This window comes from Echeneis naucrates, chromosome 16 (assembly GCF_900963305.1).
Source record: "Echeneis naucrates chromosome 16, fEcheNa1.1, whole genome shotgun sequence".
NCBI classification, from domain to species: domain Eukaryota; kingdom Metazoa; phylum Chordata; class Actinopteri; order Carangiformes; family Echeneidae; genus Echeneis; species Echeneis naucrates.
Window position 1 is genome coordinate 12,875,029 of NC_042526.1, and position 20,471 is coordinate 12,895,499.

General features: G+C 38.9%; 2 protein-coding genes across 5 annotated transcripts; both read left to right on the plus strand.

Annotated features, from left to right (window-relative positions):
- The first annotated feature begins 4,472 nt into the window (after nt 1-4,472).
- ctsh (cathepsin H) lies at nt 4,473-7,968 on the plus strand. 2 transcript variants are annotated; one of them, XM_029522967.1, is made up of 12 exons: nt 4,473-4,647; nt 4,803-4,829; nt 5,022-5,127; nt 5,205-5,275; nt 5,360-5,464; nt 5,943-6,029; nt 6,171-6,226; nt 6,338-6,419; nt 6,517-6,585; nt 6,671-6,777; nt 7,232-7,357; nt 7,443-7,968. In XM_029522967.1, the coding sequence occupies exons 1-12, from the start codon at nt 4,573-4,575 to the stop codon at nt 7,510-7,512; spliced, it is 981 nt and encodes a 326-aa protein (XP_029378827.1). In that variant the 5' UTR covers nt 4,473-4,572; the 3' UTR covers nt 7,513-7,968. The 2 variants fall into 2 exon arrangements, with proteins under 2 accessions (XP_029378827.1, XP_029378826.1); XM_029522966.1 differs by having other exon boundaries at nt 4,473-4,642; nt 4,798-4,829.
- A 382-nt stretch (nt 7,969-8,350) lies between these two features.
- blm (BLM RecQ like helicase) lies at nt 8,351-16,200 on the plus strand. 3 transcript variants are annotated; one of them, XM_029523008.1, is made up of 22 exons: nt 8,351-8,669; nt 9,054-9,114; nt 9,205-9,826; nt 9,933-10,053; nt 10,357-10,454; nt 10,568-10,682; nt 10,770-11,434; nt 11,864-12,040; nt 12,129-12,247; nt 12,356-12,469; nt 12,584-12,682; nt 12,796-12,944; nt 13,057-13,163; nt 13,467-13,627; nt 13,787-13,982; nt 14,123-14,313; nt 14,408-14,552; nt 14,673-14,872; nt 14,973-15,168; nt 15,269-15,391; nt 15,488-15,698; nt 15,833-16,200. In XM_029523008.1, exons 1-22 carry the CDS (start codon nt 8,575-8,577, stop codon nt 16,020-16,022), a joined length of 4,155 nt encoding a protein of 1,384 aa, XP_029378868.1. In that variant the 5' UTR covers nt 8,351-8,574; the 3' UTR covers nt 16,023-16,200. The 3 variants fall into 3 exon arrangements, with proteins under 3 accessions (XP_029378868.1, XP_029378866.1, XP_029378867.1); XM_029523006.1 differs by having other exon boundaries at nt 9,054-9,826; XM_029523007.1 differs by having other exon boundaries at nt 9,054-9,826; nt 15,491-15,698.
- The last annotated feature ends 4,271 nt before the right edge of the window (nt 16,201-20,471 follow it).

A 20,471-nucleotide genomic window follows, 5' to 3' on the forward strand; every position in this document is an offset into this window, starting at 1 on the left:
CATTTATTTGGGTTGTTTCAGGCATAATAACAGAGGTCACTTTGGTTGCACGTAACAGTGCCCTCTTTGTGACCAATGACATTATTTTGCATCCTCTCATACTGTGTCAACTTTGCACTTTCTGAGCACTTGTGCTGCCGGCCATTGTTCTCTTTGCTTGAAATTTACTGACTGAATTTTTCTGCAACCAATGTAGCAATGTAAAAATGTAACTGCATCAAATCAGGTAAAAGAGCACAGAGGATATAACTGTATTTAATGCTGGGAAACAAGGATCAGTGGAGGTGACAGCAAGGTATCTGAAGCATAACTCTCTCTGTGCTTCCCGAACCAAAACAATAGGGATTTCTTTCCTAATTTCTCCTCATTAGTTGGACGACAGGGGTTCCCAAACATTTTCTAACCACGTACCATCTTATATGTTGATAGTGTTAGTATTAACAGCCCAGATGAACTGACCAAGGATGAAACTAAATGGATAACAAAGTTCTGTGTCTTGCTGGCGAGTAACCAAATATAGAATGAATACATATACATTGAATGGATGCAGAAGGTGTATGAGCCAGATTGGTTATATCAAAGACTCAGAAACTTCTTTATTCAAGCTTACAAACATACTACCACAGCCTCTATTCCATGATGCAGTAACGGTTTGAGCTAAATGCTTTGTTATTATGATGTTTACCAGATATAATAGCATCTTAGTTTTGCATGTTATCATGCGTACATTGGCTGCATCATAAAGTCTCATCTGAGGCTGATGGGAACAGAATATCTTTTACAGGTATTTAACCAAATTACAGGATGAACTGAAGTGCTGACACAGTGAAAGGTCAAGGAATCGCCAAGCTATAATAGTTCAGAGAAGGTGACATAAATATCTGAAACTAATTCCCAGTCAATTTGTCCGACAAAAGACAAACAAATGTTCACGGATGTTCACTTGAAAAGTCAAGGGCTCACCAAAGTCATTCATCCTCTGGGCACTATGCAATGTTCCAAATTTCAGAGCAGTCATTTAATCAGAGGTTGAGATATTTCTGGAGCCATGTCCACTAGTATGGTCTGGTCGAGAAAACAGATGTATTGTTGTTGGCACTGTGATGGGGAGATATGAAAAAAATAAAAAATAAAAAATAGCACAGATTGTGCAAATATAAAAACCGTTTTATCTTTTCTCAGAAACATATAGTTGCTCTTCTTAAAATGTTCTGACGGCTCATAAGGACACAAACTCATGGTTGGGAACCTCTGCTCTATGATATATGTCTACATTAATCTACAATTGACACATTTCTAAGCGTTTGTTATTTGTTCCAAAGGGATACACTCGTTTTGCTGTTTGTTGTCACATGAGGTGCCCTGACTTACCTGTGCAGCAGCATACAGTGCTAAATACAGGCTACATCTCTTTAGCTTGCTCTAAATTAAGGTGAATGTTAGTCATCTGAATTTACTGTTAGAATTTGAGTACACCAGTACTGTACAGTAAGTACTCCCCTTTGTCCAAATCTTATGTTTCTTGATTTTATTATAATTTTTTTTCCCTCCTCATCCAACTGAAATTCATGACAAAAGCTCAAATGCAGTGGGTCAGTGTTGTACCATCAGGTTTGGTGATACTTCTGTACAGTAAAAGGTTGTGGCTCTTCTGTAATTAAAAGACAATCTGTCCTTTTTGCTGTTCCAGTGATTGTGGGACGTGACTGTATATCACTCTGTTATATGCATTGCTGTTAAAAACTATGATAAAAACATATGTGAATGACCTCTGCCTGCAGCATTCAAACACTATTTTTGTAGTAGTATAAGAGAGAGTGACTTGCTCTTTATATGAACATGGGAAAGTATTTTGTACTTTGTTGTTAATTCACCTCACTGAAATGCGCTGTACATTTTGTACATGCAACCCTGCATATTTCTCAATGTGGAACAGTGTAATCCTTAAAAAAAAATGTATCTCAAGCTTAAACACAAAATGCTACAACAGTGTGGTCTTGAAACCATGACTTAGAGGTAGGAGGCAACTTCAGGAGTGTTTTACATTTATACTGTAATCCTGTCTATTACCATTTCTGTTAGCAGGAATATAGTACCGTAGTGCTTATTCTGTGAATATTTGTATGTATTTTTACAATGTCTGTACAGTACACTTTTGAAGCTCATGTGGCAGGCATGCAACACCTTCACAGACAGAATAATACTATATACTTATACTGTATACACTTATACATGCACATACTCTTATAAAGGTATATAAACAAATAAACATTTTGCTGTTAGCAATACCCAGTGGTATGAAAATTATCTTTCAACTTTCATGTTTCCACACCTTGCAAATATATTCCCAGTTTTGTAAAGCATAAATAAATAAAATAAAATAGAAAACATAATCAAATATTTGATGCTGACAATAACAACAAATAAACAAAAACATGTTTCCCAGTTACCTCTTGCTAATAAATCCGTTGTATCTCAGGGGCATTTTGTCTCAAGTGTTTTTGTAGATTATCAAGCAGTTGACATCATGCTCATCTAACACAAGTTTATAAAATGTAAACTGGAAATCTATTATAGAACGTCCCAGCCCTGGTATGCAATAGAGTAAAGTGTTTCTGCAAATGCATAAATACGCACAAAATTCAATCATTACAGTGAACTTATAATTCTGAACTTAAAATTCCTTATGCAAGACAGGTAGTTTAGGTTAACGCTGAAAACCAGGTTAGTAATAGGTCTTAAGAATCCGACTGCACAGCCCCTCCCTCACAGGAACACAGTATGCCCGTTTGGCAATCTGCGTGCATTAAAAAGCATTTTACGGAGAAATTATTATAGCATTGGTGATGGATTTAGGCCGTTGGCTGTTGTTCAAGACAAAACGTAATTTTTCCACCCAAACATATCCAGTACAGCATATTATTAAACTTATACTGTATCCCCAAAAGTACATCGCTAAGACAGGTTGACATCTATAAGAAGTTTGGTAGGATTGTGTCGTTTGGAGGTCCTGTACACAGCCATCACTGCCACTAGGTATCACACTAGATGGCCACATATCTCAGTAGTCACCCATCTGGCATCAAGCACGCAGCAAGAAGCACACCAGATTGGCCAACAAAAAAATAACCCAACCTCAACCATTGGCCCAAGCTGGCACTGCTGCTTGCTGTCTGATTGTGGTTAGATACCAAAGCCCCCTTAGTAATGTTGGCAGTAAGTGAACTAGCAGTAGCAATTTGCAAAATAAATTCAAAAGGGTTGGAGTGTGTTTTCTGATATTATGATGCCTTGTTTCACTTATAAAACAGACAACAAGTTACTTACACAGTGAGGAGGAGAAGCCAATTCAAGTCAAGATGGAGTCCTTTGGCAGCTGATAGGGTTCTTCATTCCACGTCAGTATTGACTCCACAGTCCAGATTGGGATCAAACTCAGCCCTTTCTGGAGAATATTTCAGAAACACAGAGCCTGTTTTTATCAGTCCATTGGTAAACCAGGATTTGAAAACAGTAACGGCCTCGATCAGGCTGCCTTTGCTTTGGGCTTCTTTCTTGGGAGTTTTCATGAAGTAATTTTGGTTTTCTGAGGCAATTTTCACCAGAAAGGTTTTTAGTGCACTGTGCCACCTTCCCTCCATGAGTTTTTAACAGTTTGATAGGAAGTCTGGTAGACATACAGCTCCAGGCCACCTGTTAACAAAGCCTGACTGAGGAGATGAATGTCGAGCCTGTTACATTACTTCCGGTGCAGGAGCCGGAAATGAAGATTGCGACAGGTGCCGCCCAACAACTTGATTTCAAAATAAAGGTTTTGCTTTGAGCAGCCGGTAGGTGAAAGGCGGCTGTGATTGGCGCTGACGGCTTCCCCTCTCCCCAGGCGTCAATTTACAGTTTTGAAAAATACGGTGGTCTGTTGAAATCTGTGATCTACAACTAAACGAAACCCAATAAACTCACTTTTGATCCAGTTTTTTCTTTTTTTTTTCAGTGCTGCATCGCTCTCATCGTCACAAAACCATCACATTATCTATAATATATTGTCATAGATTATTACCACTAATAATATTAACAAAAATAGATGTTGGGTAACAAAATAATGGGATAATCGGGAGTTTAATGTCAAGTGACAGATGTTCATATTAATTTACACGTGAATGAATTCAGTCCGAAAAGTGTGAATGAATCTTGCCATCTGTTTATTATTCAAGCATTTTATTTATTTATGCATTGATATAAAAGCGCAACTTTAAATAAATAAATAAATAAATAAATAATACTACACAGGTGGAGGGCCCTCGAGAGAATTAAGAAATTGTTTCAAATGACTAAAGCTTTTGGAAATTTAGACGTCGTATTGTTTGCTCAAAAGGTCACTTTGGTTCAGGTATAAATAAGTACAACAACTTTAAAACAAAAATCCAAAGCACTGCCTGGTGAGTGTAGCCGGTGTGTTAATGTGTCATTGTCAGTAGGGGGGTTTGCAGGCAGCTGCTCACCTCGTGACTTCGCATCTGGAACATTTAAGTCTGGCCGCTGTTACCAGCCTGAGTGAGAAACACCGAAGCGCTCATGATGGACGGGTTATTGTTTTTGTTTGCGCTGCTGTCAGCAGCCTCGGCTTTTCATCTGTCTGATCAAGGTAAGGTGCTGAGATTTTTGATTTGTGAGATGATAACTTCAGCTTCCGGAGAGTTCTTTGTGTTCACCCATACTTTCACTTTCATATTTTTGCCACTTTTGTACAATCGTGCGAAAAACCTACTGTGTTAACTGAACACTATGAATTGTTTTCAGATGAGTTTCACTTCAAGTCATGGCTGGCGCAGGTACAGTAGGTTTTATCCCTGAAATTCTTTGAGGTAACGAATGTTAAGTGTTTAGAGGGTTTTAGAAAAATCTCTGCATTAGTTTCCAGCTACATGACTGCAATTCTATAAGTCGATTTCTTCTTTGCATCCATAATTGGTTTAAAATATTCAATATAATATGATACAGTTAACAGCAGTTTCCCTGTACAGCACAACAGAGTTTACACCATGGAGGAATACTACAACAGATTGCAGATATTCACTAGGAACAAGAGGAGGATTGACAAACACAATGAAGGAAATCACTCTTTCTCAAGTAAGAAAAGCTTGCTGTTGGATTCACTATCATTGTTTTTACTATGTGGTCCAACCTATGTTGAACTTTGTTTGCAGTGAGACTGAACCAGTTTTCAGACATGACGTTCAGTGAGTTTCGCAAGTCTTTCCTATGGTCTGAGCCACAGGTAATGCCATTCATCCAGGACAGAGTTTCCACAGAATTATTTTATCCCAGGAGAGGTTGTTATCATTCACACTATGTTTTACAGAACTGCTCTGCCACCAGAGGGAATTACCTCAGCAGCAACGCACCCCTTCCAGACTCCATTGACTGGAGGAAGAAAGGCAATTATGTGACAGATGTCAAGAATCAGGTGAAATTAAACCCAATGAAAAATGCATCTCATGCATTTTATTTTCTGTTGTTGTCAGTGAAGTTATTATAATCCAGTGATTCCCAAGAGTCACGCCCTTCCCACCATGTTAAACTTGCTGATCTTATTCGTTTCACTTGTGTTCAATGAAAATCAATAATCTGGGTTTTGGCTGATTTAAGGCTTGCAATGCTTTCAAGAAAACTGACGGGATATATACATTTTCAAGAGCATGATGAAGCTTATAAAATACAGAATTGACCAGTTTTTCTACACAAGAGAAGAAAAAAGCAAACATGTCAGCCTTATCCAACAAAGAGGAACTTAGACATGAATGTGCGACAGCTGTCCTCTGTGAAAAGGCAAATTGTTATTGGTTGATAACATACAGGCTGCATTGAAATTTGCATGCATGTGAGGAATCTTTGCAAAATTTTCACAAAATGTCCTTTTACCATTTTTTTTCTTATCACCAAAGGCAAGTTGTGGCAGTTGTTGGACTTTTTCAACTACTGGCTGTTTGGAGTCAGTGACAGCGATTGCTACTGGGAAACTCATACCTCTGGTAACTTTGTTTCACTTCTCTATCAAATGCCATCCTCGTGCTAAAAACATCTTGTCTTTTCTTAGTAAGAAGAATCTAATTTAAATAATGTTGGTATAACCTTTTAGTTCTTGTCTATAATGTAATTATTCAATTACCCAGTCAGAGCAACAGCTGGTGGACTGTGCCCAGGATTTCAACAATCATGGATGTAACGGGTGAGAGTCCAAAATGTGTTTCCTGTCTTTGTTTTATAATATCCTCATAATTTCTGCTGTGTCTACCACCACTGTCATATTTTTATAACAAGTCTTTGGTTCGTCTTCTAGGGGTCTTCCCAGTCAAGCTTTTGAATACATTTTCTACAACAATGGATTGATGACAGAGACAGACTACCCCTACAAAGCCATTGTAACTAAATAATTCGCTATCTCACAACGTACACAAAGCAAAAACAATGAAATGACATATTTAATCATTTTTTATTCTTCCTGTTCTGTCAAATCAGGAAGGTATTTGCAAATATGAACCAAAAATGGCATCTGCTCATGTGAAGGATGTGGTGAACATAACTGCAGTAAGTGAACATCAATGTCTTTCTTTGAGGAAAATGTCTTTATTGATTGCCACCTGAATAATAATATTTCTCTGCTGCCTGTCAGTACGATGAGATGGGAATGGTGGATGCTGTCGCCACACGCAATCCTGTCAGCTTTGCCTTCGAAGTCACCCCAGACTTCATGCATTACCACGACGGCGTGTACACCAGGTGACAAGAAGTCACTGACATATATACAATTTTTTGTCTTTCACATTAACACTTAAAAGTTCTAATAAAAGAAGGTCATTTACATTATTTCTTTGTAAATTCATAATTGATCAGGAAGACTTTCATTATATTAAGTCCAGTAGAAGATCTTTGAAGATCTAAAATAGTACCAAAATATGCATACTGTATTTTCTCTCATTTATCAGCATTTATTAACCCTGACAAAAAAGTTTATTTTTAAATATATAAAAATAAATCAACTTACTAATGTATTTGGAAGTAACTAGTTACTTATGATGGGATAATGTGGTTTCATAAAAATATTTTAATTGTAATCTGCAAGCACACACATTATTTAATTGCAAAAATTGCTATCAAGTTTAATGTGTTATTCTTTGTCAAAACAGTCATGTGTATCGAGTTTGATACTGTAACTTACCTCTCCTGTTTTCAGCACCAAATGCCACAACACTACAGACAAAGTGAACCATGCAGTGCTGGCAGTTGGGTACGGAGAGACCAATGGCACCCCTTACTGGATAGTGAAGAATTCATGGTCAACCACCTGGGGGATTAATGGGTAACCTTTTGTTACTTTTTCTTGAGTTATACCAATATCCGAGAAAAGGTAATTGAGAGGCCCTAACATTGTTCTTTTTTTATAGATATTTCCTCATTGAACGTGGAAAGAATATGTGTGGACTTGCTGCCTGCTCATCATTCCCAGTGGTGTGATTTCTACATGATAGCAAAACACTGAGTGACTGCATATGGAGCAAATTCAGTAACACTTTGTTTTACATGTGCATTTGTCCTATGCAAACATAAGGCTGTGGAAGCTGCATATCAGAGGCTTATTCAGCTTTCTTACAACTATTTTGTAACACATCACAACAGAACTGCACTATAAACTAAAGAGGAATCATCTGTATTTTGGGGTGATTTTTTGTTTGTTTAAGTAAGGATGCATAAATTGAGCTGTTATTTCATCATTATTATATCACAATACGTTCCTTATGAACAAATCTATCAACATGTTTCCAAACAGATATTCCCATCATAATATTCAGACTACATATGTTTCAAAAATCACAAACTCACACGTTTTTCTTTTTTTGTTTTGTTTTGAGGTTTTTTATGCTTTAGACTCAAAATTAATGTCATAAATAAATCATCTTAAAACACCATGAATCTGTGTGTGTGGAAAGGCATATATTTGCAAAAAAGTATTTGTATATTTATAAAACGCTCTAATGTCAAAATTAATACATTGCTTAAAACTAATTCAGTGAAAATATATAAATGTATTATAAAATACAAATAAAGGACAGACTTTCTCCACTGACACTAATTACTGGAAAATTGGGAAAAAATTACTCTGGCTAAACTATTAACTGGAAGAGTCGGAAGGGACGGTGTTTATCTTCTGTGTTGCTTTCTTAACATTATGTGTGTGGGAGCGTTGATGGCCCGCGTGTATCGCAAAACTACACATCCCAGAATCCTCTTTCCTGCTCAGCATTAGCCAATAAGGAGTCCGCTTGTTGAACGGGCGCAAAATCCGTCCATTGTTTGTGTGCTTCATACTGTTAACACAGCGAGGAGCCGGTACGGTTAAATGGTGAAATATTCAGATAAAACTTTGTTTCCGGAGCGGGACAAACACAGCTGGAGCCACCGGTCCACCCGGCTCCTCTCGCATTTTGGGCAATGCTGAGGAAAGAGGCCACCACTTCCAACACCTTAAACACGGACTGCTAGCCGGCTAACACTCGCTAGCTCAGCTTCACACCAATAATGTCTGCTCTTCCCCAAAATAACTTGAAGGAGCAGCTGGCGAGGCACAGCAGTGCTGCTCAGAACAAGCTGTCTCTGTCCAAACCCAAAGTCGGGTGAGTTTACGGCGAACTAAACTCCAGCTAGCTGTTAGCTTCAGAGCTGTCAGGTGTGCTGTCTGAACTGTCTCTTCAGCTGAAAACGGGCTCGGTCAGGAGCCCAGCAGTTACTGATACAGGAGGGATGAATTATGTCTGGAGCATACCCGGAATTTACTCTCCATCAGCTGCCACGTTTCTAAAGCAGTTTATCAAACAGTCTGAACATGTAACGCTAATGAAGCTGGTGAAGGTCCTTCCTGCAGCTCCAGCTGTGTTTCACTACAGGGCCTCAGCATCACTAAATCCATTTCCTGCTCTCAAGTGTTCATCCTGCTGTCCTAACATTATACCTCTGTGTGTGTGTGTGTGTGTGTGTGTGTGTGTGTGTGTGTGTTTCAGGGCCTTTTCTTTCAAAAAGAAGTCCCCATTAGGCACAACAAAAGTGGAAGTCCCCTCCAAGGTAATCAGCTGTAATGGTTTGGCAAACAGGAATGTCAATATCCCTAAAAACTGTTTGGTGACTAAATCTCCTTTGACATTTTCAAACAAGCTTGAGAGACCTCAAAAGTCCAAAATCAACAACTTCTTCCCTGTAAGTTCAAAAGGCATGTCAGACTCCATCAGCCCAGCTGGTACCTGTGCAACAACAGGCCAGACTCCTTCCACAGTATCCAGTGTTAAGGTGACCGCCGGTTCAACTTTACATGACACATCTACAAGTCTTGATGCATCTCTTGGAATTTCAATTGATGATTGGGATGATTTTGATGACTTTGAAACTCCTACCAAAACAAAAAATGACTCATTCAGTTCAGACAAAGATGGGAAAAGCTCCAATCCAATGTCACCTTCAAAGGACGAAAAAACTGAATTAACAGGAGACCTTAACCCTGATGCCTCTGTTGTAACACCAGACTTCAGTAACTCAGCAACTTACTCAGAGAAGAAAAGTATTTCTAGAAGCGAACAATCTTGTGTAAAAACTGACAAGCTGAAGTGCCATTTCAACAGAGCTTCAACAGGACGTAGTTGTAGTCAAGATTCAACAGAGTTATTACTCGATGATTACCCAATAAAAATGCCTACAAGACGACGTCCTGCTCATCTGAAGTCTCTCATGAGTGATACTGAAGATGACGATATTGTGTCTGAACCTTTTGAGGAAAAGACAGGTAACACAACTTGTTTCACATTTTGGACAACATGTACAGGAATTCTGGAAAGTTATTCTGAAATCACAACAATGTCTTTTTGTTTGTTTTTTAATTTGGCATTCAGACAATAAGAAATGTGTTGACCCAAAGGTAATAGAGCTTGATGACAACTCTATTGATGACTACATTCCCCCTTCACCGGTCCCAGAAGTGACCTCCTATACTACTTCAGTACTTGAGACAAGGTCAGTTCTCTCAATGAATCATGTATTAGCGTTTATTTTAGCTAGTTATTTTTTTATATCCAGTAAACCATAAAATAATTATATAGTTATAGTTGAACTCTTAAAAGTTTACTTCACTGACTTGTCTGACTCTTTCATTTAATGATATTACTTTAGTTAGTTTTTTTAGAAAAACTTCTGAGTAGTTTAGACACATTTGTATAAAAATTACATAACTTTTACTTTGTAACAGAACTGCCAGGTACTCACACCATTTATACAAGATTCAACGTTAAAGCAAATCCTACCATCTATATCAAACAGATCTAATTCAGCTGGTCCTGCTACCAGAGACAGTCAAATGAATTCAAACGGACCTATCACCACTCAACCTTCTGATCACCACTCAAAAAATGAAACAAGTAGGTGTTACAGTAGATCTTTTTCTAGATTGTTCAATATGTACACACATTATCTATAAAATGAAGACTGTGGACATTGAATTCATTGTTTCTTTCCTGTGATTGTGTCTCAGATGAGCAGCTTTTCAGTATCATGGAGTCCATTTGCTCCCTTGTTGATTCCATACCTGAATATGAACTAATAGGTCTATCTTGTGGAAATGAGCTTTTACTGAAGAGGGCTCAAAGGTACATTTGCATGGAAACCAACTGTTATTATGCATAATATTTAATTATACCTCTATAAGACTACACTCATCTGCCTGTCTCCTCCAGGAAGAGAATTCTGGCAACCAGTGGAAAATCTTTATTCAGGATACAGCAGCCAGACAGCACTGTGATTTCTGAAACCAGTCTAAAGGAAAAATCCTCTCTTTGCAAAGATACATCATCCAGCAGCTCAGTCCCTGTGGATGACAATAAACAGCTTTACACCAGAAGATCGTCAGTAATCTCTGTGGACTATGATTCAGATCCCTCTGACAGCATTGTCAATGTGAAATCCATGCACAGCAAAGAGTGTATGGACTTGTATGTGGAAAAGGAGAGTGTTTGTGACTCTCCATCCACCTACAGCATCACAAAGCCATCTTTCAATGTCTCTGAGAATGTAAGAATAGACCTGGACAGCTCAAATCTTGTCTTCTCGCCCAAAAAGCCAGACTTTGTTGTGGAAAACAAGTTGAATACACCTGCCAATACCACAGTTGCTCAAGACATAGAAGCAGATGACTTCTACATTGATGACTTTGACATTGATGACTTTAATGACTCTGACATCCCAGAATATTTTGAAGAGCCTTCAACTTCAGCAGTGTCTAGACAAAATTCCAGCTCTGTCACAACTACAATAAAGGAAGGCGGAACAAGCAAATCTCACTGGGAAAAGAAACCAACCACACCTGTTTCTGCTGCCAAACTGTCAAAGATCTGCTCTCCTGGTAAATTGGCTCAGCTGGGAAGAATCACGTATTTATCAAATCAAAGTCCATTTGACCCAAAATTCACTTGGCAATGTGTGTTAGATATCGAGTGGGCTGTGAAAAGAAAACTAAATCATGTGCTTGGACTTTTAATTTTTTGGGTGTTTCAGCTATTGTTGATTTTTATTTATTTATTTATTTTTTGAATGTTGATTACCAAATGGAGCTGCTAAGAAAAGCAAGAAGAGATCATTTAATTTTAGCCTTTATCTAATAACTAACAATCTTAGGAATACTTACTTACTTAGTCCTAATCTAATCCTAAAAATATTTCTCATGACCGAATCTGAGATTGTTGTTCAATGATATTTTTAAATCAAGGCACTGCTTTCAAAATTCTCGAGGCTTGTATGCATCTTAACTGATGTCGTTTTATTTTCATTGCAGAGCCCAACTTCATAAACCCAGCCCACGATCGATTCAGAGGTTTCGACTTCCCCCATTCACAGGACATGATGAAGCTCTTTCACAAGCGTTTTGGTCTTCATCAGTTCAGGTTTAATCAGCTCGAAGCTATTAATGCAACTCTCCTGATGGAGGACACTTTTGTGTTGATGCCCACAGGTTGGTAGACACCGTGTATGACGAACACATGAATCTGTTCAAATATATGCAGGAAATATGTCCACATTTCTAACTGACTCATTTACAGGCGGTGGTAAAAGTTTGTGTTACCAGCTGCCAGCCTGCCTGTCAGTGGGGGTCACTGTTGTCATCTCTCCACTGAAATCACTCATAGTAGACCAGGTCCAGAAACTCACTACACTGGATGTAAGTATGTTTCAGTCCTACTGGCCAGCTGGATCAGAGTAAAGCATGTTAAACATTTTCTGCTATTTACAAAGACCTGAGTTTATTTTGTTCTGTGGTACTTTCCAGATTCCAGCAACAAGCCTGTCTGGTGATAAGAGCGACAGAGAAGCAGGGAGGATTTATATGCAGCTCTCCCGAAAAGACCCAATCATTAAACTACTCTATGTCACGCCTGAAAAGGTGGGAAGTGGATTTTCATTATACATCAAACGAGCCACGCTGAAAGATTCCGACATTTCAAGTGATTCATATAAGTTTTTAAACAAGACTGATGCATCTTTTCTTCTCCCCAAGGTGAGTGCAAGTAACAAGCTGATCTCCGCTTTGCAGCACCTGTATGAACGAGGGCTGTTGGCTCGGTTTGTCATAGATGAGGCTCACTGTGTCAGTCAGGTGTGTTACATTTCCGTCACTGTAAACACAATTTACACTACAGTATGCTTTCTCGCGAGATTTGTTGTGAATCACCCTGAGACCTTAACGTTTGTTTTTTTTTTTTTTTTAAGTGGGGCCACGATTTCCGTCCTGACTACAAGAGGTTACATGAATTGCGCCAGAAGTTCCCCAATGTCCCGATGATGGCTCTGACAGCCACTGCCACCCCACGTGTCCAGAAAGACATCCTTAACCAGCTGAATATGACTCGCCCGCAGGTGTAAGTGTTTGAAACCAGCCACTCTTTTTTTTTTTTTTTTTTTTTTTTTTTTTTTTTAACTGCAGTTGCCTTTCCCCAACAGTAACTGCACATTTTCCATCTATGTGATCAGGTTTACCATGAGTTTCAACCGAACAAACCTGAAGTACTTTGTGCTGTCCAAGAAACCCAAAAAGGTTGATGAGGACTGCATCAGCTGGATCAAGAAGCACTATCCACGTAAATAATCCAGATCTACCTTCTCTGCTCTAAGATGATGCTCTGCTCTAAGTTCTCAGCAGTCAACTTTTTTTTGTTGCAAATTCTGCTCAAATTTATAGCATTAAAGGGTCTGTCATTGAAATTGTTTCAATGGGACATTAAATTAGAAATTTCATGTTGTCAAGAAGGGTCTAATCATTAAACAGTGGCACTGTATTAAACAGATAATGCTGAATGCTTATGGCATTTTAAGGATTTAGGGATGAACTTTTTTCATCAATTAAACATTTTATTGTTAAGCTGACTTTCTGTATGTTTCAGGTGACTCTGGCATTGTGTACTGTCTTTCCCGTAATGACTGCGATGCCATGGCCGAGAGTCTTCAGAGAGCAGGGTTATTAGCTCTGTCCTATCACGCCGGCCTGAGTGATGGTGACAGAGAGTACGTGCAAAGCAAGTGGATTAATCAGGACGGCTGTCAGGTGAGCTTACCTCTGAGTCACTGACATCTTCAAGTGTAATCACATATTCAATGGTATCACTTTGCAAACCAGTTGAAGATCGAAGGATTGAAACTATAAGTGATATAACTGGCGTCACCCCCACCCCCCACCTCCTCCCTTTTGCTCTTTGCCTGTCAGGTCATCTGTGCCACTATAGCCTTTGGGATGGGCATTGACAAGCCTGATGTGCGTTATGTGATCCACGCCAGTCTGCCTAAATCCGTGGAGGGTTACTACCAGGAGTCGGGAAGAGCCGGCAGGGACGGCGAGATCTCTCACTGTATACTCTTCTACTCCTACACTGACGTTCTCCGCATTAAGAGGATTATCAGTAGTATGTGGCAAAAATAACAATTTCTACAACCTTCTCACAACACACAAAAATCTATGAAGTTGCTATTAAAAGCATATTTACTTTCCCAAAGATTAGCTGTACGTATTAGTCATGCAATCTCACGTTTCTTATTTTATCAGTGGACAGAGAAGGTGACAGACATTCCAAAACAACTCATTACAACAACCTGAACAGCATGGTGCAATTCTGTGAGAACATGATGGAGTGCAGGAGAATTCAGCTTCTTGCTTACTTTGGGGAGCTCAGTTTCAAGAAAAGCTTCTGTAAAGACCATCCCGACGTCAGTTGTGACAACTGCGCCAAACCAAATGTAGGAAGCCTTTTACCATTCATTACTTCCTTTGTTGCACAAAACCTGCGTTGCTGTTACACGTTGAGCAAAGATTTAATATTTCCATGTGCAGCAATACAAGGTGAGAAATGTCACTGAAGATGTGAAGAAAATCGTGAAGTTTGTTCAGGAGAACTGCGAGAAAGTTGGAGCAAGGTTCGGCAAGACTGCTCAGCAAAACCGGCTGACACTAAACATGCTGGTGGACATCTTCCTTGGTACAGTACATGCTTGTGGCTGCATTAAAAATACCGTTTCTTGCATGATGCAGTAAGAGTTGTATTGTGCAGCTGTGCTCATGGGAAAAACTGTGAATTTTCTCACTTTTCTTCTGTCAGGGTCTAAATCAGCAAAGTTGCAGACAGGAATGTTTGGGACGGGAGCAGCCTACTCCAGGCACAACGCTGACCGTCTCTTCAAAAAACTGGTTCTGGATAAAATCCTGGTTGAGGACCTTTATATCACCGTCAATGGCCAGGCGGTGGCCTATATCTCAGCTGGATCAAAGGCCATGCACGTGCTATCTGGAGATATGCAGGTAACAGTTAATATGTAACACAATAAAGGTGGTATAAAGAGCTAGAAAATGATTTTTTGCGTAAATTGTGAGATTAATTTAACACTATTTTATGCCACAGGTGGAGTTCTACGAGACAGAGAGTGCATCTAGCATCAGGAAACATAAAGCTGCTGGCGCCAAGAAGGTTTCCCAGAGAGAGGAGATGGTTAAGCAGTGTCTGCAAGAGCTAACAGATTTGTGCAAGCAGCTGGGGAAAGCATTTGGCATTCACTATTACAACATCTTCTCTACTGGCACTTTGAAAAATATAGCTGGTAATGTCTGAAACTATTGTTAAGAAAACCGTTTAAATTCCACAGCAGTTGATTATACAATGAGCATTTTATAATCTAAACTTTTTTCCCCCCATGACAGAGAAGCTATCGTCTGACCCAGAAGTCCTCCTACAAATTGATGGTGTGACAGAGGACAAACTGGAGAAGTACGGAGGTGAAGTCATTCAGGTCCTGCAGAAATACGCTGAATGGCAGCTGCCTGGTAAGAGACCCAGCCGTTTTTGCATGTACAAAATGTTTGCATCCATTTCTTACTCTCTTAATAATCTTGCACATTGTTATCACAAAATATCTGTAGCAGAGGAGGAGACAAGAAGTGGTGGAGATGGATGGATAGATACAACGCGCGGCCGTGCAAATATAGAATACGATGATGAAGGCGACGATGATGAGTCCTCCACCTACTTCCGTAATCAGTCCACGCAGGGACAGAAGAGGAAAAAAGCCCCTTTCTTCAAATATTCCAAGAAAAGAAAAGGGCAAGGCAACACGAGCTCTTATTCCAAAGGGTCTGTAGGGTCATATTTTAGCATCCAGTTTGAGATCAAATTCACCAAAGAGCTTCATTTCATAACCAAGCAACATTTCTTTTTTTTTTTTTCCTGCTGTCTTTGTGTGTCCATCCTTCCTCTGGCGTGGATAGTCGTGGCTACAACAGTAATAAATCCAGGTCAACTTCCAGCTTCGGAGGTGGATCAAAAGCTGCAGGTCGGGGGTCCAGGACCACAGCAGGGAATACATCAGCAGGCAAGAGACCGGGCATCATGGCTGCTCCACTCCCTCAAGCCAATCAGAGGCCCTTCTTAAAGCCAGCCTTCGCTCACCTGAACTAGAGCCGACTCCTTGGAAAACTACTTGTTCACTACATTTTAAAGCGGGCTAGTCTAAGTAATTGTTGTAAAGTAAATGCATAAAGTTTTGCTAAAGTTGTACTTTTAGCTTCTGTACAGTCATTGTTATGGTGTTTGTACAATATATTTGAGCACTGACTTTTTTTTTTTTCTACTGTGAAGACATTTTCTATATTAAAGATGGCTAAAATTTTTCACTATCGCTTCAACTGGTCTTCTTTCAGAAAATCTTCTCAATAAGGGGCTGAAGTTTTCTTGTTCCACAAAGCCACAGGAGGAGCCACATCACATTTTCATTCAATGTTTATTTCAAGTTAGAATAGTTTTATTTAATGGCACCAGTTACAAGGGACTATTGGAGAGAAACAATATTTTATACTGACTTGTACAGAAGGTTTCCTACGGTACAAATGGGTTTGGAATGGATCAGACTGAACAAGAACTGGATTTGGCACATGTTTTATATACTTATGTATATATAAGTAAGTATATATATATTCATATGTAATGTAATTAAACAGTAACCTCTGATCCCAGGATGGAACGATGCAGACAACGTAACGCACCACCAGACATGGATATGCATATACACTGAATGATGTGTATACACAATCTTGTGAGGGTGTGTCTATTGGGAACTGGCAAAAAGACAGCAGAGCAGGAAGTCTTTAGATATGACAATCACCAATCCCTCAGTCCCAGATCTATCATCCACATCCAGAATCTTTATTCAAGTCGCTAATTGTCAAGTCACTTGAGCTTGATCGTATTAATTGACAGTGATACATTTTTATTGCATGAATATAATTTAAAAACCATAAAAAAATTTGGTCGGAAGAAAAGCCAGTGATAAACTTTGCAACTTTATTCTGGATTATTTTTTAATTATCATTATTATTATTTTTGAATATGTAGCAAGTAACAGGGAATTTAACATGGACAGTTCAAATCCATTGCACTACCACCTCGAAAGTGCCCAAAAAATTTTTGACAAAGCCAAATAAAAATAATTTAATACCATGTAGGTGTTTCTGTTATTGTGTCCCTCCTACTGTAAATGCCTCTACGATGTTGCTTTTTCAGGGATGGATGGATCGGCTGTTTTTCATTTATAATTGACGGTGCTGACACGTCATCAAGAGTCACACACCTGACCAGAAATGTGACCATCTCCCATGAAATAAAAGAACAGTAAAATACGTAGACATGACAAAGCAACTGAAATGCAAATGTAAAGTCAAATTTGTCACAGGAAAATGCACCTGTTGAGACAAAATAAGACTGCACAGAGTACATCACACTCACAGAGATGAACACTGTCCCTCTCGGCCTGGGATGCAGAAGTGTGTAGTACAACACTGACAGATGTTGTGTCTTTCACTCTCCGTTCCTTCGTCTTTGCCACTTTGGTAGACTGCAGAGTTAGGATCCAGGCACAGGGAGCAAATCTGTCACTTCACGATGAAAACAGCAAAGAAAACGGCAGCAGAACAAACATCCACACAAGAGGTCTCCACGGAAAAGAGGTTTTTATAAAATGTTATTACTGAATGAAACAAGTGTCTCAGCGGTCACATCGTTGTTTGAGTTAGCACACCAACAATTTGGTAAGTGCTTCTTTTTTTCTAGACACAGAAAGGACATGTTCATCGTTGGAGTTTCATACACAAGTTTAGAAATCAAATCACCTTGCTCCAACAGCTGATTATTGCTCCTTGAATAATGCTGCCTTTTTCTGTTGAATTGTTGCATGTTCAAAGAGAGAGACCACTGAAGCTACATAATGCTGATAGATGTATGAGAAACACCTTAAAAGATGTCCTGCTGACAACTCAACCTTTATGTCAGCAAAGACGTAACAAAATGTAAAGTAAGATGAATGAACACACACGCACACGCACGCACACGCACGCACGCACGCACGCACACGCACACACACACACACACACACACACACACCTCTGCTCCACCCCTTGTTGGGCGAAATGTGCTTCATATTTGCATTTACTGGACGGAGCCAAAAAAAAAAAAAAAAAAAAAAGTATTAACTTGACCCAAATAAACTCCTAAACTGTAAACAGGTCGCTTGCCTATCGTAGCTCTGATGGTTTGATATTATCTTGGGCATTGTGCTGCTCCCTCCACCTCAGGTGACTCGGGTCGGTGAAGGATAATGAGCGAGAAGAGTGGATCCAGCCACAGCGCCAAAGTGCATGCTACTCTGTGGTCAGGAAGACAACCTAGCCAATGACTGACAGGCTTGAATTACACAGGAGCAAAAGCAAGAAGGTATCACCATTGGGCCTTCAGCAGAGCAGCTGCTGGCGCTGGTGAAGGGGTAGGGAGGCAGGAGGGTTACATAGGGTGGGTGGGGGGGTTGAAAGGGGAAGCCAAAAACAAGCAACAAGCCCTGTACAGCCATGACAGACACCACACCACATGCCTATCCACTTCTGCTACGTCAGATTTTTTTATTTTATTTTTTTTGACTTTAGCAAAATATGAAAAACTGTCTTACTTGGTTTTTTTTTTTTTACTATTTCTCTGTCTAAACGTCCACTGCAATAACCCTAATTCTTGTTCCGATTCCTACGTACAGAGACATTAAAACTTAGACCTCCACTTGGTACAGGAGGTACAAACGCAATGTAAAAAAAAAAAAACAACAGATAAACAAAAAAACAGACTTTACCCAGAATCCAGCTGTCATGACAGTTATTGCTCCCTGGAGCTACAAGGGCAGAGGAGTCTAGAGCCTGACCGGAAAAGTCAAAGGGCACCAAGTATCTTTCAGTATTATACACTATTATGTAGTAATGACTGTAGCTGCTTTTATCAGAACAGGAAAAAAAAAAATCAAGGGAAGAAACTGCTTAAATATTAGGTACCCCAGAAAATGTGTTCATTACATACCATAGTTTGTTACTCATATTTCAGTGCTTTCCCAGTCAAGGAGATAAAGTTTCCATTTAATGGTTTCTTTTTTTAATTTGTTCGAAACAAAATGTTTTGTTGAAAACACTTATCTTGATATCACGTCTGAAAATGCTTGAGGAGGTTTAATATTTCCTAACAAACAAAAAAAAACTGACAACATTCAAAAACCCAAAGATATTAAAAGTTCTCCCGCTGACACTGGATAAGGTTTGGAATTTGTGCTTGAAATATGATATTTACACAACTGCCAAAATAGTTGCCAGTTAATGTTTCATCAATCAAACTAATTATTCCAGCTCTAGCTTGGTTTTAAGATATTTTTAAATATGTTTTTTTTTATTGTTACTGCAAAGTTCAGATCCACCGCCGGTCAGGCTCAGTCACCTTTGCGGACTCTTCAAGTACAATAAAACACAATAAAGTCAAGAGAGTCAAAAATGTGTTTTTGGATTATTTGGTATTTGCAGTATTAGAACGATATCTGCTGATTTTTTTTTCTGCATGAATACACATTTAAACATTGAAGGCTAATTGTTAAGTGGATCTGGATAAAACCCTGTTTTTTTTGCCCCCCATCCCACATTACCATGAATGCTTCCGACCTTACTTGAAACGCAGCGCTAAAAAAGGTATAATTTAATCTTCAATAACAAAATAACATTTCAATTCTGTTAAAATATACATGGAAAAACCTGTCAATATATATTAGGAAACAAACTAATTTGTACAAAAAGTACATAATTACTCTTCTTCTATTCTAATAATAATAATAATAATAATAATAATATAGTATGATACATAAACCTAAGGGCATGTTTGATATGAAACCAAAATAAATCATAAATTCTTCATACAAAGAAATTCTTGAAATTCATTGAATTTCAGCTTTATGAAAATCAAATTAATTTGAGAAATAACTGAACAAATGAGCAGATTGAAACATACTTAATTCTTGAAACCATATGAGCCTTGCACATCTATCCAGACTACTATCTATTGGTGCAAGCGAGTCTGTGCTCCTCATGAATGTATCTCTAACTGCATCTGACACTACTGGCTCGCCTAACACGAATGACACTGCTTTATTCCACTGTATCCTTATGAAACGTCAGAAAAACAACACTGATCTTCACCAGTTTGCTTTGAATACCATCGTATACTAACGCGCATCATTAAACAATTCCACAAATTTCAAAACAGCCAACAGTCATCAACATCCTCTGAAAAAAGGCATTTGGTAATCACCCTGTCTGTTCCCTGTTTCATGAGCCTTCACTGTTAATCTCTTGAGATTGCCGTTTCTTTTCTGATGAGGCGAATCTGCTGTTTGAAGGGTCAGTATCAAAAGACTCAATACATCATTGCCTTACGTATACTTCACTGCAGTAGGCCTATTGACTCTAACCTAACTCACTCCCATCTCATGGACAAATCAACCTGCTCAAATACCATTCAAATTCATGCCTCCTTATGCAAATATATGATTAAAAGCAA

Coding starts and splice junctions, on each gene's coding strand:
- ctsh (XM_029522967.1), top strand. CDS start 4,573: ATGATGGACGGGTTATTGTTTTTGTTTGCGCTGCTGTCAGCAGCCTCG. Junction 4,648..4,802: donor ATCTGTCTGATCAAGGTAAG/GTGCTGAGATTT, acceptor TTTTCAGATGAG/TTTCACTTCAAGTCATGGCT. Junction 6,778..7,231: donor CACGACGGCGTGTACACCAG/GTGACAAGAAGT, acceptor TCCTGTTTTCAG/CACCAAATGCCACAACACTA.
- blm (XM_029523006.1), top strand. CDS start 8,575: ATGTCTGCTCTTCCCCAAAATAACTTGAAGGAGCAGCTGGCGAGGCAC. Junction 10,683..10,769: donor TTACTGAAGAGGGCTCAAAG/GTACATTTGCAT, acceptor TGTCTCCTCCAG/GAAGAGAATTCTGGCAACCA. Junction 14,873..14,972: donor TGCTATCTGGAGATATGCAG/GTAACAGTTAAT, acceptor TTTATGCCACAG/GTGGAGTTCTACGAGACAGA.